This window comes from Mesoplodon bidens (genome assembly GCF_964165515.1).
Source record: "Mesoplodon bidens genome assembly, chromosome: 10".
In the NCBI taxonomy this organism is placed as follows: domain Eukaryota; kingdom Metazoa; phylum Chordata; class Mammalia; order Artiodactyla; family Ziphiidae; genus Mesoplodon; species Mesoplodon bidens.
Window position 1 is genome coordinate 95695408 of NC_138172.1, and position 23576 is coordinate 95718983.

General features: G+C 42.7%; 1 protein-coding gene across 6 annotated transcripts; it reads left to right on the forward strand.

Moving 5' to 3' along the window:
* Positions 1-3576: 3576 nt before the first annotated feature.
* Positions 3577-23556, forward strand: LOC308623579 (TBC1 domain family member 7). Of its 6 annotated transcripts, none has more exons than XM_081246173.1 (8): positions 3577-3745; positions 5073-5229; positions 6284-6364; positions 9784-9971; positions 13861-13998; positions 20206-20351; positions 21603-21732; positions 22767-23556. In XM_081246173.1, exons 2-8 carry the CDS (start codon positions 5118-5120, stop codon positions 22851-22853), a joined length of 882 nt encoding a protein of 293 aa, XP_081102299.1. In that variant the 5' UTR covers positions 3577-3745; positions 5073-5117; the 3' UTR covers positions 22854-23556. The 6 variants fall into 6 exon arrangements, with proteins under 6 accessions (XP_081102299.1, XP_081102300.1, XP_081102297.1 ...); XM_081246174.1 differs by having other exon boundaries at positions 5110-5229; XM_081246171.1 differs by having other exon boundaries at positions 3577-3731.
* Positions 23557-23576: the final 20 nt, after the last annotated feature.

The window sequence follows — 23576 nt, forward strand, 5'->3', positions numbered from 1 at the left end:
CCCCATCCCATTGAATGGAACGGGCTGACCTTTGAGTCCCTTTCAATCTTGAAAGTGAGTTGACTAGCAGGGCAGTTATTCCCATAATTTGACTAAGAATAATTAACTACCAGAGGGTAGTCAGGTTACAGGGTTTTAAGGGGTGAAGGTAGCAAGGGATACATTCAAACAAAGGGCACCTGTGACTTTTAAAATTCTTATTTCAATTCAGTTTCACAACATGTTATTGCCTGCTAAGATTACAATAAGCGCTGTGGAAGAAAGGAAAAGTGGAGGGGAGTATGGGAAGGTTGAGATTCAGGTGATGGGTTTGCCGTTTTAGGTAGGTGGTTGGAGTAGGACTTTGGAGGGAACATTTGTTCAAAATTGAGGTGAGGGAGTAGGCCACGTGGTCCTCTGGGGAAACAGCATTTCAGGCGTAGAGGACAAACATGAGAAGGACCCTGGTATTTGATAAGGTAAGAGGAGGCAGACGAGGCAGACGCTGGTTTTTACTCTGGGTGAAATGGGGAGCCATTGCAGGAGTTTGAGCAGAGGAAGGACATTTTTAAATGGTCACTCTGGCTGCAGTGCTAAGAATCGTCTCCAAGAGACGTATTTCCCATAGAAGCTTCCAAATATTGTCTGTCAGCTCATCAAAAAGCACAGTGAATGACAGTTAAAGGCAACCATGTTCTGTCACCATTTAGCTAATAGCAGCCAATTCACACAGAACCTCACTGTGTCAGGTGCCAGGCATTGCCAAGAACTTTACACATTTTCTCACTTCATCCTTCCAATACCTCTGTGAGATCATCACCACTGTTAGTTCTACTTTAAAGGTAAGAAAAAGGAGATTGTAAAACTTAGCGACTGGTCCAAAGTTTAGATGAAGTAAATGGAATTCTTGAAAGCTAAAACCTGAAAAACTCTACTTGCTAATGTGAAGAAACACTGCCTAAGCAAGGCTTAGAACCCCAGTGCTGAAGAGCTAAAGATGGTGTTTGCGGGGTCGGGGAGAGAAGCACAGATGTTTGCCTTCAACCATCACGCGCTTCTTTATTAAAGTTCCGTGTAGCCGTTACACCACAAACCTACTGACACCGTAACTGGACTGACTTTGGTGTTGTTGATTTCTAAGAGTCTCTCTAGAGCTTGGCCCCTGTGTGGTCTGCTCTGTACACATTTGGGCTCTTAGGGAAGCTGCTCCCATCACTGAACTGACTTCTCTTTAGGTGGTGCTTAGACCATGGGTCAAATCCATTTCACCTGCCTTCACTCATCAAGGTCGTTTTAAGGCTTGCACGTCCTCCAGGTGGCCCGTGGCCTAAGCAATAAAGTAACGGGGATGGGGCGGGCGCACAGCCGTCAGTGCAAGGGTAAGGCCTTAGTGCACGGCTGTCAGTGGTCCCGCTCCTCCAATGGTCAGCATTGCAGTGGTTCTGGTGGTGGCAGTCACCCTGGGTCACAGTCTGTGGGACCCAACCCTGTTTGGGGGGCCTGAGGAGCCTGAGGGCCGGCTGGGTGCCTGGCTCCCTCAGTGATGATGGCGGGGCTGGTTCTGGGGACCTGGCCCTGAAGGTGCTGCTAGCTGAGACCTGCCTTCTCAGCCGAGTCTGGGCACTGGCCAGAGGACCCACACCCGGGTGCTGGACGAATGCACCCGGCCAGGGTACCCGGCCCACGCAGCGACCCCCTCTTCTTAGTCAGGACCTGGGCCTCAGAGGGTGACAGTTGAGACTTAGGACTTTGAACAAGTAAAATGAGGGGTACTGATGTTGCTTTGCTTACGGGTATTTGTTACCTTTAGGAGTATTACACCTTTAGATGAAAAGTTGAATAGAGAATAACATTTGTTTTTATGGAGGTTTATAGGAACATCGTGACCTGACCATGACCTGATCTACGTGGAGAGCTGCAAGATCGAAGGATCGGACACCAAGAAGTTTTCAACAACTAACCACAGCCCTCCCTCACCTTTCCTGTAAAAGGGGTTTTTAAACCACCCGTCTCCTTGCATGGCCCTGCAATAAACCTTTCTCTGCTTCAAACTCTGACATTTCTGTCTTGTTGGGCTCACTGTGCGTTGGGCACACGGACTTGCATTCGGTAACAGTAAGATGTTTGCCCGAGTTGTTTTGCAGGAACTTGGAATCAGCTGTGTCTAGTTTGAGCTGAGCTGGTTATGAGTGGATGGGACCACCGACCCTCCAGCTGGGCATGCGTGAGTGTCTGCTTGGTGATCTTTTGAACGTGCAAAGGCCTGTAGCTTAGTTACACCTGCGTAGAATGACCTTCCCACACCTTTTCCCAATCACCTTTCCCATGACTCATCTCCCTGCTTCTTTATTGTTTAGCCCATAAGTATCCCAAGCCTCATACCTTTCAGGGAAGCTGATTTGAGATGGTTCTCCCTCTCTTTGCTGCAAACCTTGGTGTCTCAGCGTTTGGCTTGCTATGCATTGGACAAAACAAACCTGGCTCGGTAACAGTTCCTCTCAAACCCAAGTGGTTTCAAAACCCACTCATCCTGGTGCTGCTCAGAGGGCGGTCCCTGAGACCAGTGCTGGTCTGTGACAAGGTAAGCAGAGAAAGTGTTTATAAACTTGAATAGCTATTTTAAAGAGTAATTTTGTCTGCTGAGCCTAAAAAGTTGGGGCTTGTATATCTTGTTTTAAAACTTCAGTTTTCAAAGAATTTATCTTTATAGTGTTTTAACTGAGAGGCTGAATATACAGATAGTGGTCGACCATATATGAAAATAGAATGGACCCACAACCTGCCTAGAAAAACAACCCCTCATCCACAAAAACCAGCCTAGGAAGCCAGCCTGACTGCTAGCTGTAGAAACAACCCAGGAAGTGGAACAATAACTACTGTAGTAACTGGCCTGGACTTGATTAGTAACTTACAGCTGCCCTAATTTGTATCCCTGCTTTTCAACTTAGGACCAGCCAGAGAAAGCCACATGTGGCTAACGGGTCACATAGGACACCCGGCTTCTCCTCTACGTGCAGCTTCCCTATGCCAACAGCCTCCGACGAGGGCACACCTGAAGCCTTCCCTTTTTTTCCCCACTATCAACCTTTCCCCTCCTCCGCCTGCCTTTGAGTTTCTGCCAAAATAGAAATGATAGTGGGGCTGACTCTCTCGTACAGCAAATTCTCAATAAGTTGCTTTACACTTCTCATTTGGTTGGTCATTTATTTCCACATACCAGGAGAAAGGAAATAAAAACAAAGCAGGGGTCTGCCACCGCAGACAGATTAAGGAGCACCATCCTGGGGTCCGCAATCACCTCCAGGGTAGGGTTGGGGAAAGCATCCCGGGCACTCACCGCCCGGGACAGCGGGATTAAGGTAGTCGCGAGATTCTCCAGACCAGGAATGAGTAGGGGGAGCAGGGAGACGGGTGCGGGGAATGGGCGGGGAGCTTGAGACGCTAGGTTGACTTGCATCCCGCTATTTCACGTAACTGGGTTGCAGAGTCTGCGACCCCCCATGGCGTGGGGTGGAGCTTCCGCGCATGCTCTCGGCGCACGCGCACTCTCGGCACCGCCCCGTGGAGCGGGGCTGACGTCACGTCCGGTGGACGCCGCGGCTGCTGGGTATTAGCTCCTGGGCGCGGGTGTCCAGTCGTCTCCCTCCGCCCGGCGGGCTCTGGGCGGTCGGCAGGTCAGCGCACCGGGCCGGGTTTCCGCTGCCTCCCCGGACCACTTAGTCTGAGCCCGGGTGTGGTTTCCACTACTAGAGGTGAAGCATAATAGGTAGAGTGGGACCTGGGGTCTTGGATCAGGGTGTGTTTACTTTTCCCGTCAGGTGGGCGCTGCTGGGCAGCAAGGAAAGTTACTTTATTTCCTCCCTGAGGATGCGTTTGCTGTTGCATTGCAGTCAGGATGGTGTCCTTAGACGGCAGCCACCGAAACGCCTTGCAGCTGTTTGGATGCTGCTTTTAAATAGCTTCCACCTTATTTAGTGTTTTAATGCTTTGGAATCCTGCTTTTAAAAACCGTTTGGTCCTAAGAGCTCAGTACCCTGTAGAATTCCTCAGTGTAAACGAATTCTATTCTTCCCTGTGCCCGAATCGTCTCAGTGAATATCCTGTCAATAAGGAAGAACTTGGCTGTCTGGGACTCAACCCTCCCCTAGCCCCTGGGGACATCTCAGAATTTCTAAAACCTGAGGGTTATACTCTGCACCGACGCTTTAAGCGTTTGGGGCCGGCAGTGGTATACTTTTTGGAAAATGCGTTACATCCGTTCTGTTCTTAGAACACAAACCTAATTTGACCTTTTCCTGATGACTTGCCTTCAGTCTTACTGAAGGTTTATTGTGAAAGAACCAGAGACCAGCGAACTTTTTGAGTTCTGATGCCAGATTCTAAGTCGTTATTTTGTCTCCAACTCTGTGGTATTACTTGTCAACCGGCTACGTTCCTGACCCTCTTCTGGTTTATAATTTAATGCTTAATCTGTTGTGGGTTTTGAATTTTGACAATTACATTTGATAGAATTGTGTTTAAAGGAGGAAACTAAGAGGAACTTGGGTTTGTGGAGTTTTTTGTTTTTTTACTCTTTTTATAACTTAGTATTTTGTTTTACAGAATGCCCATTTTAGAAAAGACAGCTAAGCTAAAGAAAAATTAAAATCATCTGGAATCCTGTTGCCTAAAGATAACCATTGTTAACATTTCAGAATACTCTAATTAAAAAAAAATTAAAACAAAACAGTCATCATGTATATTTGGTAATCCCCTTTGCATGACATTTTGTCTGTCTTCCTATTTCAATAACTTTTTTCTTTGAACATGTGTAACGGCTGCAGAATATACCATTGTGCTAGGTTCTCTCCTAAGTAAAATAAGAGTGCTAAGGCATGAACCTTGTGCCATCTGTTACAGCAGCTCAGAGGACTTTTGTTTTATATCTTGGTTTTTGGCCAAGGTGCAAAGGTGAGGTGATGTTAGGGTGTGTAAAAGGGAAGGTTTAATACTGAGTCCTATGCAAGGGCAGGCCATTTATCATAGTGTATCAGATTCATGGAAAAGTTGGAGAAAATCATTAAATTTTTCATCAAATCTTCATTTGTTTTTAGGGTCACTTTTTTCTGCTCCCTATTTTGTCTCTCCGAGAATGAAACATGACTGAGGACTCTCAGAGAAACTTCCGTTCAGTATATTATGAAAAAGTGGGGTTTCGTGGAGTTGAAGAAAAGAAATCATTAGAAATTCTCCTAAAAGATGACTGTCTGGGTGAGTTTTATAAGTTAAATTTACCTTATTGGTTCTCAGTCATTCCCAGATCTTCTGAAATTAAATGTTACCTTTAAAGATGACTAGAGGTATTGGTTGCCTGCCATATTTTTTTAGTGATAAGATGGCAGCAGAATGGTATATTTTGGGAGAAATTAAGGATTTTTCAAGTTTATATTTCACTGAGTCAGAGCCAGACCTTTTTGAAAGGCCTCTTTAGAAGTCAGTAATATTTTTTTCTCTTATTAAACCCATGTATTTTCTCTTCTCAATTTTCAGAGGTGTCATTATAGCTTCTGGGTAAATTTGCAACAACTCTTGCCATGATTTTCTTTTATGGAAATACTGAAACTGCATTATATATTGATATTTTTATTCTAATCCAGTCATAATAAGGTCTGTTTTATCGCTAATTAAAGTAGAATAAACTGAGCCATAGTTAAAAACAGTAGTTTAAATGCATAGAGTGTCTTAAAGTTTCAAAAACATTTCCCACCTGATCTTTGATCCTCACTAGGCAGTCTGTGCTGTAAGTATTATAATTCTCACTTGACAAGTAGGGAAATTGAGGCCCCAGATGGTTGAATGTGGCTTACTGGTGAATGTGGGGATTTGCAGGCTGACTGTGCCACTCACCGGCGATGGAAACTTAGTCAAGTCACTAAACTGCTCTGAGCTTCAGTTTCTGCATTTTTGAAACAATATCTACCCAACAAGCTTGCGATGTAGATAAATGAAATAAGTTCTATAAATAGTAACTACTGATATTATAGTGAATGTAGTAATATATGCAAAATGCATCTCCTACACCGTGAAACACTAATTGTTTTTAAATAGCTAGTTGGAAAAAAAAAACCACATAGCTAGTTGGAACACCTGGGCTGGAAGTCAGTCCGGTGTTACCTTTCCTAGATTTGCTGATTGTATAGCAGCCTGCCTCTGAAGAGATGTCTTACTATACTTTCGGTTTTCAGACGTGAAATGCATCATTACCTATTGTGATCAGCATGAAAAGCATCTAATCGTTTTTTTTTTTTTCTTTTTCTTCCTGTAGATGTTGAGAAACTTTGTACTTTTAGTCAGAGGTTCCCGCTCCCATCCATGTACCGTGCATTGGTCTGGAAGGTGCTTCTAGGTATGATTTCCAAGAGTTGGAAGCTTTATGTTCAAAAATGTTGAATGATGGGATCATTGGCATCTTATCAGTCAGAAAAAGGATTCCTTTAGGCCTTTTACTGAGTACTGGGTCCAACCTCGGGAGCCTGAATCACCAGTCACTTTGGAAGCCCGGAAGAAGGTGACCTTCAGAGGCAGTCCACTGCGTGTCACTCTGAGTGTCAGGTGACATTAGAAGAGACAGTGATGCACCTTTCTGAGACAAGGTGTGGGAAGAGCATTGGGCCGGGAGAAAGGCGAACTGGTCTGGGCTTTACTGTCAGCTTGGTAACCTTCCAGAAGACGCCACTAGGCCTCTTTTTTAAATTTTTTTCCTTTTTTTCTTTCATCTGTAAAATGAGGCTATTGAGCTAAATTAACTCCTAGGGTTTAGCTCTTGATTTGTTAGTCTGCGACTCCCAGCTGTAGAGGTAGAACTTCCTAAGGAGTGCTGTCAGAATCAAAAAAGGAATTAAAGGGTTTTTACTTCCTAGAAGCACAAATGAATAACTTACAGTGAAGAGTGGCTGAAGGAGAAGGAAAAACAGTCTTGCTCAGTTTCTGTGGAAGAAAACGTGTATTAGGTGCCCGAAGTGACTGGCAGTATGCCTTTTGAGCTAAGGATTTTTTTTTCTGTTATTGCTGAGCCTGCTGATGTATAAAATTACCCATCCATTACTACCCTCCTTTTCTTTCTTTAAAAAAAACCAAAAGTTAGGATAATCCTAGAATTCCCTTGTGAGGTAGGTATCAATATTGCAATTTTACCGATGGGGAAAAAGACAAGCTAAAGAATTTGCCTGAGGCCTTATAGCCTGTAAGTGGCAGAGCTAGGATTTGAGCTCAGGCTTGTAGAGCCCATTTGAAGTTAGGTTACATTTATAGACCTTGTTTCCTTTCCAAAATGTACTGTATTTTCAGGACTTGAAAAATCTGGAGTCCCGAATCTGATTATGTAATGTGGAGCCAGCGAGGGAATGCAAGCCATGCTAGAAAGCACTGTGCATTGCCTTTTTTGCTGTGCATCTTGCCAGCCTTTGTACACTTACTTTTCTAATAGGTCACCGTGCAGTTAAAATAGAGAATGTGTGAAAACGACCTCAGTTTTCCCTGAGCATTTAAAAAATCTTAGTGTTTCCAGTGCCCGTCAAAGTAAATGCCTTCCAGGGGTGCCTTTTAGGTGGGAATGTCGATCATATTTATATCTGCTGAGAAAGAGTATGTGTCTTATTAACTGATAATGCCAGTGGATTAGTATGAGATGGACAGGTGTACTTTGCAGCTGAGCGCCAAGGCCTGTCAGGCTGTTCATCACCTCTCTTTTTCGTGGCTTACTTTATCAGGTGAGTCTCCCTTGTTTTTGCCATTAAAGGCACTCGAGGGACTTCCCTGGTGGCGCAGTGGTTAAGAATCCGCCTGCCAATGCAGGGGACATGGGTTCGAGCCCTGGTCTGGGAAGATCCCACATGCTTCAGAGCAACTAAGCCCGTGCGCCACAACAGCTGAGCCCGTGTGCCACAGCTACTGAAGCCTGCGTGCCTAGAGCCCGTGCTCTGCAACGAGAAGCCACTGCAGCGAGAAGCCCGCGCACCGCAATGAAGGGTAGACCCCACTCACCACAACTGGAGAAAGCCCACGCACAGCAATGAAGACCCAAGGCAGCCAATAATTAATTAATTAATTAATTAATTTAAAAAGGCACTCAAGATTTAGAGCTGCCACGCTATGTTGGGAGTTTGGTTCCAGCATTAACCTCCCACCGTGTTAGTCTTCTGAGCTCATCCAAGTTATGTTTCCCAGAATGTTCTTAAGAATACTGGATCTGTGGTAGTTTGCACCAAAGAGAGATCCATAGTCAAGTGTACTAGCTAATAACACTTATACTAGCTTAGTATGTGCCATGTACTTTTAGTGTTTTATGTATGTTAATTTGTTTAGTCAGCATTACAATTGTGTGAGATGGGTATTAATTCTTCCCATTCTTCAGATGGAGAAGCTAAGGCACAGGAAGATCAAGTAAGTTGCTGAGGGTCACCCAGCCTTTAACTGTAGAGCTAGACTTCAGACCTGGGAACTTTGACTCTGGGGCTTGGGCTACGATACGGTTTCACGAAGTTTAATGAGGCTGGGGTAAAGAAGATGTTTTTCTTTATAGCAAAACTTAAAGCCTTAAGTTCATTGTCAGCACTTCCCAAATCTATTTGACTCTGGTACCCTTTTTCTCATGAAGACCCTTGGGCTCATGTTCTGCAGAGAACATTTGGTGAAATGCTTACCCATCCCATTTCCTGCCTCTGGCAGATAAGGAAACAAGTCCCTGGAGAGACATTTGTGAGCATCTTGGTGTTAAGACCTCTGGGACTAGTTGACCAAAGGCCCATCCAGTGCTCTTTCCAGTGTGTTTTCTCCATGCCATTTGTTTGTATTTAAAACAATGTGGTTCTTGCCCCAAAGTCTAATGAGTAGACATCATGTTTAAATATATTAATGAGCATAAAATGGCATTGAAATGTAATATAAGGTCACTTTGGGAGTGAAAATTAGAGATTTTTTTTCCTTCTAAAGAGACTTTAGGACTTTGAGCAAGTTTTAGTTGTTGGGGAAGAAAAGGATTTGACCACTTGGTGGTGGTTCTAAGATGAAGGAGGCTGTGTTGTCAGCTACAGCTCCCTTAAGAAAATACCACAGACTGGGTGGCTTAAATAATTTATATCCTCACAGTTCTGGATGCTGGGAAGTCTAAGATCAAGGTGCTGGCCGATTTTGTTCCTGGTGAAGCATCACCTCCTGGTTTGCTGTGTCCTCACACGGCAGAGAGAGAAACCACGCCAGCTCTGGTGGCTCTTCCTTTTCTTATAAGGGCACTAGCCCTGTTGGATTAGGGCCCCACCTTATGACTTCTTTTAACCTTAATTACCTCCTAAAGGCCCTGTTGCCAAATATAGTCACAATGGGGGGTTAAGGCTTCAACATATGAATTGTGGAGGTTGGGGGATGGGAACAATTCCATATTAGGGGCCAAGCACAGCAACTGGAGATAGGCCTTTAGCAGCTAAGGGTGGCCCAAGGCTGACAACCGTAAACTTGAATTAAATCATTATTGTAATTGGTGTGATTTATCTTGAATTTATGTGGCACATTTATTCAAAGGCTTTATGATGTCATTTAATTTCTCTTTAATATCAATGATGTAATTGCCACTCGAGTATTGATAGTATTTAAAATTTGATTTATAGTGTGAATTTCTAAAAGATAATCTATATGGTAACTAAATATTTGTGTGAGTTCTAGTCTAATTGTGGTAGGCAGCTTTGCACAGGATTCTCTTTCATAGAAGAGGAGTTTGGATTGGTGCCTCAGTATTTTGCCCTCTTTTCCCCCCGCCCCGGGTCTCTATAGGCATCTTGCCTCCACACCATGAGTCCCATGCCCAGGTGATGATGTATCGCAAGGAGCAGTACTCTGATGTCCTTCACGCCCTGGAAGTCATTCGCTTTATCAGTGATGCCACACCTCAGGTTGAAGTCTATCTCTACATGCATCGGCTGGAGTCTGGGAAGTTGCCTCGAAGTCCCTCCTTTCCACTGGTCAGTGGTGCTTTTGTTTGACCCTTGGTTCAACTTTAGACTGCTCCGTCTGCCAGCCTTTGTTTGCATTATGTTTTACCTTAGAAACTTTCAATGGCTCTTCTTTATAGAATAAAAGCAACACATCTTTCCCAGACATTCATAGCCCTGTACCTTTTGACCCAATCTCTCTAATGTTTTAAAATTCTGTTTTGAAGTCATTTTAAAGTTATAGAAAAGTTGCAAGAATACTATCAAGAAATCCCATATACCCTCTCTCCCGGTTCCCTAGTCATTAACATTTTACCACGTTTGCTTTGTCATTTTTCCTATACACGTATACATATTTTTTTTCCAAACCGGTTGAGAATAAGACGTAGACACGGCATCCCGTTCCTTCGGATTCCTGCAGTGTGTACTTGCTAAAGATGAGCACACTCCCCTAGGTGACCATAGCTGTCATCAACACCAAGAAGTTGACACTGATACAGTATTAACATCTAATCTTCAGACTCCATTCCCGTTTGACCAATTGTCCCAATAATGCCCTTTATCTAAACCATAAAAGTTGTGGTTCAGAACTTATCAAACTTTCAACTACTAGTTTTACCATTTGTTGACGATCTAAAAAATTTTTTTTGTTTTAATTCTTCATTTTAAGATAGTAGAAAAAAGTTGCATAAAGAGTCAAGTGTTCCCATATACCTTCACCTAGCATCCTCAAATGTTACATCTTAATTATACTCTGGTTATTTATCCAAACCAGAAAATAAGCAGTGATACAATACTATGAACTAATCTGTAGGTGTTATTGAAATTTTGCTGACTGTCCCACCGATGTTCTTTTTCTGGTCCAGGATCCAATCTGGGATCATGCATTACGTTTACCATGTCTTAGTTGCCTTTAATCTAGAACAGTCCCTCAGTCTTCCTCTGTCTCTCATGACCTTGACAGTTTTAAGAGTACTGGCCAGTAGAACATTTGTCAATTGGGGTTTGTGTGTTTCCTCATGATTAAAATCTAGTTATGCATTTCTGGCAGGAATTCCACAGAAATAGGATACTTATTACTCTTGCTGCTAACATTGATCACTTGGTTAAGGTGGTGTCTGCCAGGTTTCTTCAAGGTAAGGTTGCTGTTTTCCCTTTGTAATTAATAAGTAACTTGGGGGGAGGTACTTTGAGACTGTGTAATTATCAATCCACTGACTGTTGCCTGAAACAGTTTTTCTGTGCTGATTGCCAAATGGTGATCTTCTAACTCCTTCGTTCCTTCTGCATTTATTAGTTGACTTTTCTGTAAGGAAGAGTTTTCCCTTCTCCCTCATTTATGTATATCAGTATGAATTTATAGATTCCTCTTTTATTCAGTGGCCTATAATTCATTACTACCATTATTTTGATGTTAAAATTGTACCATATTTAGCCAGCGGGAGCCCCTTCAAGCTGACTTCTGTGTCTTTTTGACAAGTTCCCATCATTTTGAGCACTTTCTTACTTTCTGGCACAAAAAGATATTCCAGGCTCATTTTGTATTTTCCCTACCCCAGGCTTGGAATCAGGCTTTTTTTTTTTTTTTTTTTTTTTTTTTTTTGGAGTATTATAGTTAGAAACCAAGAACAGGGTGCTAGGTATGTTCATTGTCCCTGGTGTGTCATTGCTTCTAGGCCCTCTCAGCAGACAGCTAGGAAATATACACACACCTATATGTTTATATATCTATTTCTATATTAAAGACCCTGAGTTAATGCCCAAACTGCCAATTCCTTTCTAATATCACAAGTTCATTTTAGCCCTCACCCTTTTTATGTTTGCAACTTCCTTCTCTGGCAGTTACAGCGAGGCTAATGGAAGCCTCTTCTTATTTGTATTTATTTCTTTGCTCGTTCCTCTGTCTGTAACCAACACGGCCGGCCACCTCTCTGGCCCTGGCCTGCAGGCCGCACAGGCCTTGTAGTCACTGGCGGCCTCCTTGGCCCTGACCCCTCCTTGGCCTCAGGCCCACAGGCTCCAGCCTGCTTTATAGATTTCACCTTTGACAAACTGCTCACTCTAGTTACTTGGACTGCTTACTGTTTATAAAGGGAAGAGAGGGGGAGTGGAGGAGGGCAGGCAAAGTAATGACTAGCTCTTGGGCTTTGGCTATTTTAATACAACTTGCAATTCACTCTAAGCATTTTAACTTCTGGCTAAGACAGAGTGAATTGTTCAGAAGAGGGATTTGCCTGAAAACTGCTGTTCTGTAATTTTTTTGGTGGCTGTTGAAGATGGCAGTGTGCCAGCACAGCAGTTTGAACTTGGACTTGTTCTTTCTTTTCGAGGTTGCTTTGGGTCCCATGGTCATCCACTTTGATGAAGTTTATCAAGAGAGAACATTCCTGAAAATAGTTGGAACCCTCAAACTTTAAATTTTATTTCCCATTGGCAGAATGCAGTTAGCTGATAGTACTACACGAGTTCCTAAGCTGTATGTGAAGTTAGGTTAGATTATCCGTTAGCTCAAGAGATCTAGATGATAGGTTATCGTTCCCACCTCATCCCTGTTCAGCTTTCCAGGCTTGAGGTCCAGGCACCTGTACCGTGGCCTCAGGCTGACATGCTGTCCAAGTTATTTTCTGGGCTCAAGTCTCCTTGGTCACCAAGCCCTAGAAGCTGTATTTTCCTTATTTATTTATTTTTTTTCTGGTACGTGGGCCTCTCACTGCTGTGGCCTCTCCCATTGCGGAGCACAGGCTCCGGACGCGCAGGCTCAGCAGCCATGGCTCAAGGGCCCAGCCGCTCCGCGGCATATGGGATCCTCCCGGACCGGGGCACGAACCCATGTGCCCTGCATCGGCAGGCGGACTCTCAACCACTGCGCCACCAGGAAGCCCTTTCCTTATCTTTTAATGAGACTGTGTGACAGTGCTCGGCACAGGGCTGGGCACATAGAACCTGACTTCAGCTGGAGGGCGCTGGTCCTCTTAGCTGTGTCTCAGAGTAACTGGGAGCAGCGTTGAGATGCCAGGTTCAGGAGGAGCCAGCACAGCGCCACGGCCAGGCGGGAGTCCATGAGAGGAGACTTCCTGCCGTTCTTGACATTTTGTAGAATGTTCGTAAGTGGATAGGAGGCCTAAGATGCAATGCTTCTGTTAAAATAGGTATTTTGATTTTAACTTGGGACTTCTTAGGGGAGTAGAAGGAAACTTTTTAGTTTCTTTTCAATGTTAAAAATCCTTCAGCTGTTAAATCCTAGATGAAAATGTAAAGCTTTTGGTGTAAGGTATGGTGTTAGAAAACAGAGTTTTCAAGTGGATTCCAGTTCTTATGAGATTTCTTTCGAAATTTACTTGAGGGTTTGCTTTCATGCTCTGAGTATTGACACAGGGTTTGAGAAATGCCATTCTTAGTCCTAAAATTCTGATTCCAGGGTCATTTTTAGCTTTTTAGGTGCTTAAAGATAGAACAAAAATTTAAAGCTATGTATGAATGCTTTGAAATAAAATGCTTATTTGTCCTTTTGAGGTCATTTAATGTTTGCAAATTATTGACAGAGGTCTCCAGTTGTTTGCTGTTTATCACTTCTGTTTGAAAGGAATTCTCCTCCAGCGCAGAGAATACTTTTGGGTGTAGAGTCAGCCCTTGCTTAGGGTTTGTGTTGACTCTTTGGCCTTAATGTTAGAAGTTGGAAAATCTCTGAATGTTCAGCTTGAAACCTGAGTGTTCGGAAGTGGCGCTGACTCAGATTCCTCTGGTTACTCATCCTCATCTTCACCTTGGTCATCTTTTTGGTGATGGACTGTGCGCTTTTGGTCCCACTTTGATTTATTGCAGGTCCTTCAGAATCTAGGGAGCAAGGCTTCATTATTATTAAAGAATCCTGTATTCCTCTCTTCTGCCTCCCTCTTGAGAGTTATTATTAATCTTGCAGGAACCAGAAGATGAAGTATTTCTTGCCATTGCTAAAGCCATGGAAGAGATGGTGGAAGATAGCATTGACTGTTACTGGCTCACCCGCTGCTTTGTGAACCAACTGAATAACAAGTACCGGGATTTTCTACCCCAGCTGGTGAGGGATGATGTTATGGCTATTTTGGGGTGGGCGTGAGCAATGGTAATGGGGGTCCTCAGGCAATGGCCTTTACCTCCTGGTGCTGATACAGTTATGCGTGGACCCTCTGTGGTGGGCATCAGCAGATGCCTTCTGTAAAAGGCCAGATGGTAAATATTTCCAGCTTGGTGGGCTAGGTGTGTATGTCTCTGTTGCAAGCACACAGCTCTGCTATTGTCACACAGAATACATAAAAGCATGGTTGTGGCTGGATTTGGCCTCTGCAGGCTGTAGCTTGCCCACCCCCCGCTCTGTAGTATTCCTTATCTTGATCCAGAATCCCCTGACTTTAGCTAGAATTACCCATCTGTACTCAGGTTTAAGTTTGGCTGTGTAGAATGGGAAGCCCAAGTAACAGAGGCTTTGTCTTCTTTCACGTAAGCAGAAGTCTGGAGGCAAGGCAGCCCAGGGCTGGTGCCACAGCCACTGTATGGCCAGGGACCCAGGCTCGTGTCCTCCTGTACTAGCCTTCTTAGGTGTGGTCCTTCCTCTCGTGATCCCATGACAAATGCTGGAGCAACAGCCATGACGTCCCTGTTCTAGGCAGGAAGGGAAAAGCAAAGACGAAAGTAAAGGAGGAGAAGTGACAAGCCAGGCCAGCCTGTCCCCCTTTAACAGACTTGCCTTCTGCATGCCTGTTGGCAGGCAGGACTGTGTCACCAGGCCACCCCAGTTTGCGGTGGAGCCTGGGAAATGTGGTTGGTTCGTTTTAGCCGGGCACACTGTGATCTCACATTAGTCGGGACTCTGTGAGGAAGGCAGCCGGTGGTCTGTACACTCTGACTTGGGAATCCGGAGACCAGCGCTTGTGTCATCAGCACAAGCCAGGGGTCCTTTGCCATTTTCTTTGCCCAGTGTTTTCCCTCATTTTATAAAAACAAGTCTTTTTTCTTAAGTCATTGAATTGTTTCACTTGGAAATTCTGTTGAAAGCAGTAACCGTGGTACAGGATGCAGGGTCAGGTGCGGGGCACACGTCAGCCAAGCCCTGGAGATCCATCCCTGCTCTGTGTCCGTTAGGGTGGTCGGCGAGACTCTGCGGCGCTCAGCTTCCCAGGGCACTGAACAGGAGTGTTTTTTATGTACTTGCATTAAGTAAAATTTGATTTTTAGAATTTTGAAATTTAATTCACTTAATTTCAGTAAAATAAAAACATGGCATTGGAGCACATGTAAATGAAATGTTAGCTGCCTAATTAAATCAAGAGGTCCGAATCATACTGTGATTCGCTTTTCTTATTATTGGAGTAAATGCGGTAGCATTTTGATAGTTTGTTTAAAAATTCATTATTTTTAATAACACAAGTAACAGATACATTCTCGAAGTATTAAGTAATCCAGATGGATCCAGTGTTGCCATAGACCTGCACCAGCACCTCCCCTCCTCCACTTTCTAAGACATAGGCATTGTCATCAGCTTGGTGTGTATTTGTCTAGAGTATTTTATGTGCACTGGAATGGATGTGGATGCGAGTGCATTCACATGATCGTGTGTGTGTATGTGTGTATGTATATAACTTATATATATATAATTTTTTAATGTAAGTATTATCATACTGTTCATATGGCCCTACAATCTTTTTTTTTTTTTTTTTTTTTTTTTTGCGGTACGCGGGCCTCTCACCGCTGTGGCCTCTCCCGTTGCGGAGCACAGGCTCCGGACGCTCAGGCTCAGCGGCCATGGCTCACGGGCCCAGCCGCTCCGCGGCACATGGGATCTTCCCAGACCGGGGCACGAACCCGTGTCCCCTGCATCGGCAGGTGGACTCTCAACCGCTGCGCCACCAGGGAAGCCCCACCATTCTTTTTAAAACAATGTCTGGGAGCTTTTCCATGTCAATACACATAGGTAGTTTTCAGTCCTGACTTCCTATGAGTACCACCTGTGAGCTCTTAAAAATGACCAAACCAGTGAAATCAGAATCTTCAGGGATGAGGCCCCCGAATTCCACTTTTTTAAAACTCCAAGTGATTCTGAAATGAGGCTATGATTGAGAGTCGCTCATTTAGAACCACTTTAAAAAATTCTCATGGTATTTTCTGTTAAGAATTGGCCCGAATGTAATGTAAAGGCTCCATGCTGACCGTCCCACTCCGTGTACGCGATGTGTTCCCATGTGTGTATGTGTGCGTGTGTCTCTAGGGTGGGTTACCTATGCAACAAATGCTCAATTGCAAGAGACATATTTAAATTTGTTAACTACCAGGTTACTTACCAGAAGTTGTACCAATTTTGCTTCCCCCAACAGTTTATGAGATTTCCTGTTTTCCACCCCATTGCCAATACTTGATAGTATCACTCTCTTAAAATTTTTCCGATCTGATGGTGAAATGGTAGCCCATTTTAATTTCCATTGCCTCATTTTTGAGTGAAGTTAAGCAGCTTTGGGTATGTTTATTGGTCATCACATTTGTCTACCTTTCTATTCTGTTTCCGTCTTTCCTTTTTTTTTTTTTGGTAAGAATTATTGCTATACGCTGGATATTTATCCTTTGTTAAATAAGTTAAATATTTTCTCTGAAGATATTTCTCCCTGTTGTGTAAAGATGTAAAGATTCGATACCATTGGATTTATCAGTATTTCTTTTGCTGTTTTGTATCTCAGTTAGAAAGCGCTTTCTAATGCCGAGATTTTAAAACAAGTTTTTAAAAAGCTTCTAACTTTTAAAAATATTTGAACATTTCAAAATTTAGTCCTTTAATTGGTGGGGGACTTACCTTTGTGACTGGCATCGGACGCAGACGTGACTGTTCCTTTTGTGGTTACAACTGTAGCACAGCTTCAGCCAGCACCCCACCACCCTCTTCCTCCTTTGCTCTGGTCAGCAGTTTGAGAACATGATTCGTGCCAACCAAGACTAAATTTGCTTTACTGATGAATTATGGCATCTTAACACATCTGTTTTTACAAATGAGGAAACTGAAGCACAGAGCAGTTAAGTAACTTGTCCAAGGCCACACAGTTAATAAGCAGTAGAACTACCACTTACACTGTTGGTCAGTTCATTTTTTTCTTCACAGATTTGTAATATGCCCTCTTTATCATGTACTAGGTTTATATATATATTTATTTATTTCTGGACTCCCTTTTTTTTTTTTTTTTTTTTCTCTATCAAGGTATTTGTCTGTTTCCTGGCCAGTACCATATGACTTACTTTAACTTCCTAGCATATTTTGATAGCTGGCAGGGACATTTCCCTCTTATTGTTCTTTTTCAAAAATGCCTTGAGCTTTTTTTTTTTTTTTTTTTAAAGAAATGAATGTTAGAATCAGCAAGATACTTAATGTCCCTATGTCCCCTGAACCTTAATTTCCCCATCTTCAGAAAAGGGGGTTTATTTTCGCATGTACATTATAGTGCCTAGCACATAGTTTTTTATAGTTGCAAATTTTTTTTTAAAGTTCAGAATGTATAAGAAAAGCTAAATTTCCTTTGTGTTGCTATTTGATTTAGCCATCAAGTGACTTAAACTTTTTTGTGTGTGTGTGACTTAAACTTTTAAAGTCAAGTTTTTAAAACAGTTGTCTTTAGTTAAACCTTGTTTAGTCCAGCTTAAAATTTTTTATTGTTGTATACTAGATCTCTTCTGTCTAGCTTTTTGTTAGTCTCTATAATCTTGTCTGTCATCTTTTCAAATTTTTGTGATTTTACCAAATTTGTTATCACAAAGCATAGGTTGTTTCATAATCCTGGGGAAATGTGCACATGATAGACAGTGACGGGCTTTTGACATCCAAAGAAAAGAATATTTCTGGTGATGATACCTTTATGTTGTAGTGTTCTGATTTATAGTATTACATCACAGCTTTCCTCTCCATACAAGCTTTTGGAAATTCTCTTTGATGAGGCCTCTGATTGCCGAGGAGAATAGAGGCCAGCTTCAGTGGTGTGACGTGGAAGGTCTCTGTTGTTCTCTTCAGATCAGACTGCCTTTAAGCCATCTCAGTCTTAACTGTGTTTAGTCATTAAAGTGAGTGAGTTTTCTTTCCTTGCCATTGATGTAATTTTTAAAAGCTGTCCTACAGAGAGGGTTTTTTTTCTTTTAGTAAACACCATTAGCAGCCTCTTCTTAAGTTTAATATAAATTCCTCTCAAGGTGGTTAAATCTCTTGCCAGGTTTTGCCTTCTGTTGAGGTATGCTTTATTTCCTTAAAAGTAAGTATATGAGAGTCATGGAAATATTGGAAATAACCTAAATGTTTTACAGTAAAATATAAATAAAATCATCACATCTACCATTTCTACCATTTGCTGTATCCTAAAAAATTTCAGGCAGTATAAATGTCATCTTCCACTAAAAAGAAAAAAAAAGCACACATGGATATGTATTTATATTCACCCTCTTAGATTTAGCAGTAGCATCTGATACATGTTTTTCTTCACCCTGCTTTATTATTTTTTTAGCCTAATATATGCTGGGGATTATGCCATAAGCAGTATATAGAGACATTCCTTATTCCTTTTCACAGCTGCGTACCACTTCATCCTAGTTTATTCAACCCATCCTCTATTGTTGGCTAATTGAGATGTTTCCAGTGTCTTGCTGTTTATAACAGGTGAATAGCTTTGTGCCTGTATCTTTGCCAGTATATTTGAGGGATAGATATCCTAGAAATGAATTGACCTAGATCAAGGGGTAAAGGCGTATGTTACTTAGCTAGGTTTTTTTCAAATTCCTCTTTGTAGAGCTCATACCCTTTTGCATCCTCATGATCAACAGATGAGAACACCAGTTTCCCTATAGCCTCGCCAACCTGGTATGTGTTCTTGCCAGCATGATAGGTGAGAAAGGATACCTTACTATAGTTTCAGGTTGCATTTCTTTTATTATAGCCAGGTTGAGCATCTTTTAATATGGGTTAGAGCCATGTGCATTTTTTTCCTATAGAGGTTTTGGCATTTTCCCTTTTTAGAAGCTCTCTTTATTTAGGGATATTTGTCCTTTAAGCTGGACCAGATGTTAATGCGTGGCCCTCTTTGCCTGGCCAAGTCCCGTCCCTTGTTCGTGGGCCAGCTCAAACATCAGCTGTCCTGGGAAACTCTTTCTGGCTTCTTAAGTATATGGGTTAGGATTCCCACCTGGATGTACGCATCGTCTCTGCTTATTCCCATCATAGCATCCCTGCCTTCAAGGCGCTTCCCACCTGGTTGAGAGAGCTGCAAAGAGCTAACTGTAACACACTGTAATCAAGCTATCTTGCCTTTTACTCCCTTCCCTGTATCTGTAGCACAGTGTCTGGCTACAGTGGACATTGTAAGGGTTATGAATTGCCTCTTTGGTAGAAGTACAGCGGTGCAGGTATTTAGTAAAAAAAAAAAAAAAAAAAAATTGCATTTGGCCAGGTGATGTGGGATCTGGTTGTGCCCTTCTGGATAGAGAGTACAGACCTGAGGGTTTGACCTTAGGATCCGTGCTTTGCCAGGGAACCCTGTAAATACAGCAAACCTGTCTGGGATCCAGCCAGCTTTGTTAGCTGCCATCCCAGTCTTCTAGTGTTGGCTGCTGTGTAACCTTACATGGGAGAGGCTGCCAGACGGAACCCCGGAGCATTGTCCCCCTGTGTTATTCCTGTACCTCTCCGGAATTCTTGTGCACATCTTGCTGGGGACAGAGCTCCTCCTGAGGACATCCCTGTTGTCTGACCCCCCCTGCCAAGTGCAGAGTGCACTCCACGTGGGTCAGCGTAGGTGACATCAGTGACTGCTGGGCCCTTTTCATCTCCATTCTTCCTAGTTCCCTGTCCCCGCTTTAGTCCTGCTCTGTTTCTTTGGTCTTACCCTTGCCCTTTCCCTGAACGTATAACCTACTGCCCTAGAGCAGCCAGACGCGGGCCTTTGTTAGCTTCCCAGAGCAACTGAGTTTTGGTTTGGACTTTTGTCTTAGGTTGTCGAATCTGGCTATAGCACAATTAGGACTAACTAGGGTGACTAGCTGTTCCTTTTAGCCTGGGACTGTCCCCGGAAACCCCTTAGTCCTGGACTGTTGGTTCCTCTGGTTAGTGCTGACCTGGGAAACTTATGCCTCACCAGTGACTTACATGAGTCTGAAGCTTTGTCTTGTAGCACTTCCTGCGTTCAGCATGCACACTTTTTCATCACAGGCTGTAAGATCAGGTAACATTATGTCACAGGAACTGAGTAATCGCCTCCTGTTTAATCATTAGCCAAAGGCTTTTGAACAGTACTTGAACATGGAAGATAGCCGACTGCTGAGTCATCTGAAGACGAGTTCTGCAGTGTCCAAACTTCCCTATGATCTCTGGTTCAAGAGGTGCTTCGCCGGGTGCTTGCCTGAATCCAGCTTACAGAGGCAAGTATTTCTTTCAAATACGGACTGCAGGCTCAGAGGCAGAAAAATCCTGTGTCCTTTTTTTTTTTTTTTTAACGTGATCATCTTGGAATATAAATTTGCTTTAGAACAATACAGTAATTTGATGCTGACTTCTCCAGCAGCTAACATAACACATGATTCTGCTTATTATATATACAGTTAGAAACATTAGAAATATCTCATATTAATATAAATATTAAAAATGTTACAACATATAGTTAGAGAAATTGAAGGCCCTCAGTGTGTTCGATGCTGTTCAATATTCTGTGTGAAATAGTCACTAGGGGTTTATGTGGGCTTTTCCAGAAATGGAGCAGGTCCTAGAGAAAATGTGTATTTCTAAAGTAGCTGAAGTCAGTGAGAGACTTGAGACTCAAACTCAGCTCTTCCATCAACTTCAGACGTGTTACGGGCATTTCGGTGTCCTGGATCACCCCATCCACAACTTTGCAGTTGAGGAGAAAGGTAAATGTACAGAGGACATTACAAGACAATGCATTTGGCATGTATAGAATAATACCAACTGTAAGAGTTTATAGGAGTTATCAGAATAGTTATTTTAGAGTCTATTCAATAACTAGCTCCTTCATTAAGGAATTTAAACCACTGGAAAATGAAATTGAATTTATCATTTCATTTGCTGCTTTTGTTGTTCCTTACCATGTAATAATTATATTAACATTACAAAATGTTAGTAAAATCTAAGCTTTGGTTTAGGACTTTCCTGCTGGAAAATGTCAGTTTTGAAACATTAGGGAATTGGCATACTGGTCACTTCCTAGCAGAGCAATTATTGATACTTTCTAGCGATGGTTCCTTTTTTCCTTCCACTGCTGATTGTGTCTGAAATAGATTTCAAATGGCTGATCTGTGTTGTTTTCCTTGATGATGAGCTCTTCTCTGAAGCTCATGAACTCAGCCCTCTGTATCCGCAGATGTGCATCTGCAGATTCAGCTGATCCTGTGCTGTGTTTATAATTTGTGGTTGGTTGAATCCTTGGATGTGGAATCTGCAGATATAGAAGGCTGACTGTACCACCTCATTTTACACAAGGGGCTTGAGCCTCCACGGATCTTGGTATCCACAGCAAGTGAGTCCTGGAACCAATTCCCTGGGGATAGTGAGGGACGACGGTACTTAACATGTAATTTGATTTAATTTTGAAATTTGAGCTGTTTAGATAAACATAAACTTCACACTCGTAATTTGATTATATCTTTATTTTGCAGGGTTTGGGATAAAGTTATAAGTGGATCCTGTAAGATACTAGTTTTTGTAGCTGTGGAAATTCTCTTAACCTTTAAAATAAAAGTAATGGCACTGAACGGTGCAGAGAAGATAACAAAGTTTCTGGAAAACGTAAGTGTACTTTGTTTTATTTTAATTTTGAATCTAGAAAGGAAGTCAGTTTAGCAAGCCAGATTTTTCTATCGCATTCAATTATTTCAGAGACATAGTATATTTTTACGTCATAAGAAACAGTTTTCCCCTGGAAGTTTCAAGTTGGTCTGTGGATTGTAGTGCAATCCTTTGGGGTCAGTGGTCTGAGCAGCAAGTCTTCATGAGTGTATGCGCCTGGGACTGGAGTCTCATCCCCTGATGTGACCACTAGGAGGCTTGTCAAGAAAAGGAAGAGGTGAGATCTTTACTTTAGGGTGACTGATCTTTGTTGCTGGAAAAGGAAACCTGATGTTTTGAGGGGTTTTGTAAGTCCTTTCATTTCTGTTGCTATCTCTGGTAGAATCCCAGTTGGATTTGTTAATGTGCTGAAATGTAAACTTAGAGCATGTTGAAAAGAGTCTAAATGAATCTGTTTTTCCCTGTCTTTGTAACTTAGAATACCCTTAACCAGGCAAGAAGAGGTGGAAGAAAGAGACTTAGGTGTGAGTGAATTTCACTGGACCCCAAATCTATACATTTTAATCAGCCAATGTTAACAATGGAACAGTGGCCCGGTAAATAAGTACTAAGTGAGGGTATGTTGGATCAAAGAACCGTCATCGTTGTAATAATTAGTGGCTCACAGTGCCAGGGCCACTGCTAAGCATTTTTTTGTGAATTACCTCACGTAACTCGGTAAAGAGCCCTGTGAATTGCAGCTATCATTTGCCCCATTTTAGAGACGGGGATCTGAACCCAGGGAGCTCAGATAACCTGCCCAGGAGCCCGCAAGTAGTGGGCAGTGCAGGATTCGACCCTAGGCGGTATGACACGACTGCTCCTTGCTGTGGCCTCAGGTGGCACGTGAAACGGATCCTGGCACTAGCCTCCCGTGCGATCACTTTCTGAAAAATGGTGAAAACTCCAGTGGAAATGAGATTTGTACCAGAGTGAAAATGAGGGAGATACTGAAGTCGGAAACACATTTCAGAGACTGGTTTGCTTGTTCACAGATCCCCCAGGACAGCTCGGATGCGATTGTGAGCAAGGCCGTCGACTTATGGCACAAACACTGCGGGACCCCGGTCCACTCCGCCTGAATATTCCCGACATTGTGGACAGTCTGCCAGGCCTGCCCAGAGGGCTTTTTTGGGACATGATCTACTAAACCGATAATAGGGTTCTCGCGTTGGTGCTCAAAGTGTAATTGTTTTCCCAGCAAAATTTATTTAAGATACCTGGAGTCGCTGTGTTGTGGAATGGCATCTTCTGATTACACAGAACTAGAGTTCAACTCTGAATAGCATTAAAAAAAAAATTTATTTCATTGAAGTATATAGGTGATTTACAGTGTGTTAATTTCTGTACAGCAAAATGATTCAGTTATACATATATATACATTCTTTTTCATATTCCTTTCCGTTATGGTTTATCACAGGGTATTGAATATAGTCCCCTGTGCTTATACAATAGGAACTTGTTCTGAATAGCATTTTAAAAGCGTTGTTTGAAAATAGCTCCCAGCTTGTAAAGCAGTTGAGTCAGGGCGGGTGGGTGCTTCAGTCAGCCGGGTGTAACCAAGCTTGCCCTGCTCCTCTCTGCTTAGCACCAAGCTAGTTACTTTCTAAGGTCTATTTCTGGAATGACGAACAACTTCCTTACGTTGACAACTGGGATTCGGCTTTTGTTGATACAGTACCTGTTGAAATCTAAGCTGACTTTCTAAATCTTCTGAAATCTAAATCTGCTTTCTGAGACTTTGTCTTGCTAAATAGGTTTAAATAAAGGCCTTACATTTTTTTTGCTCTTTGTGCCAGTTGGCG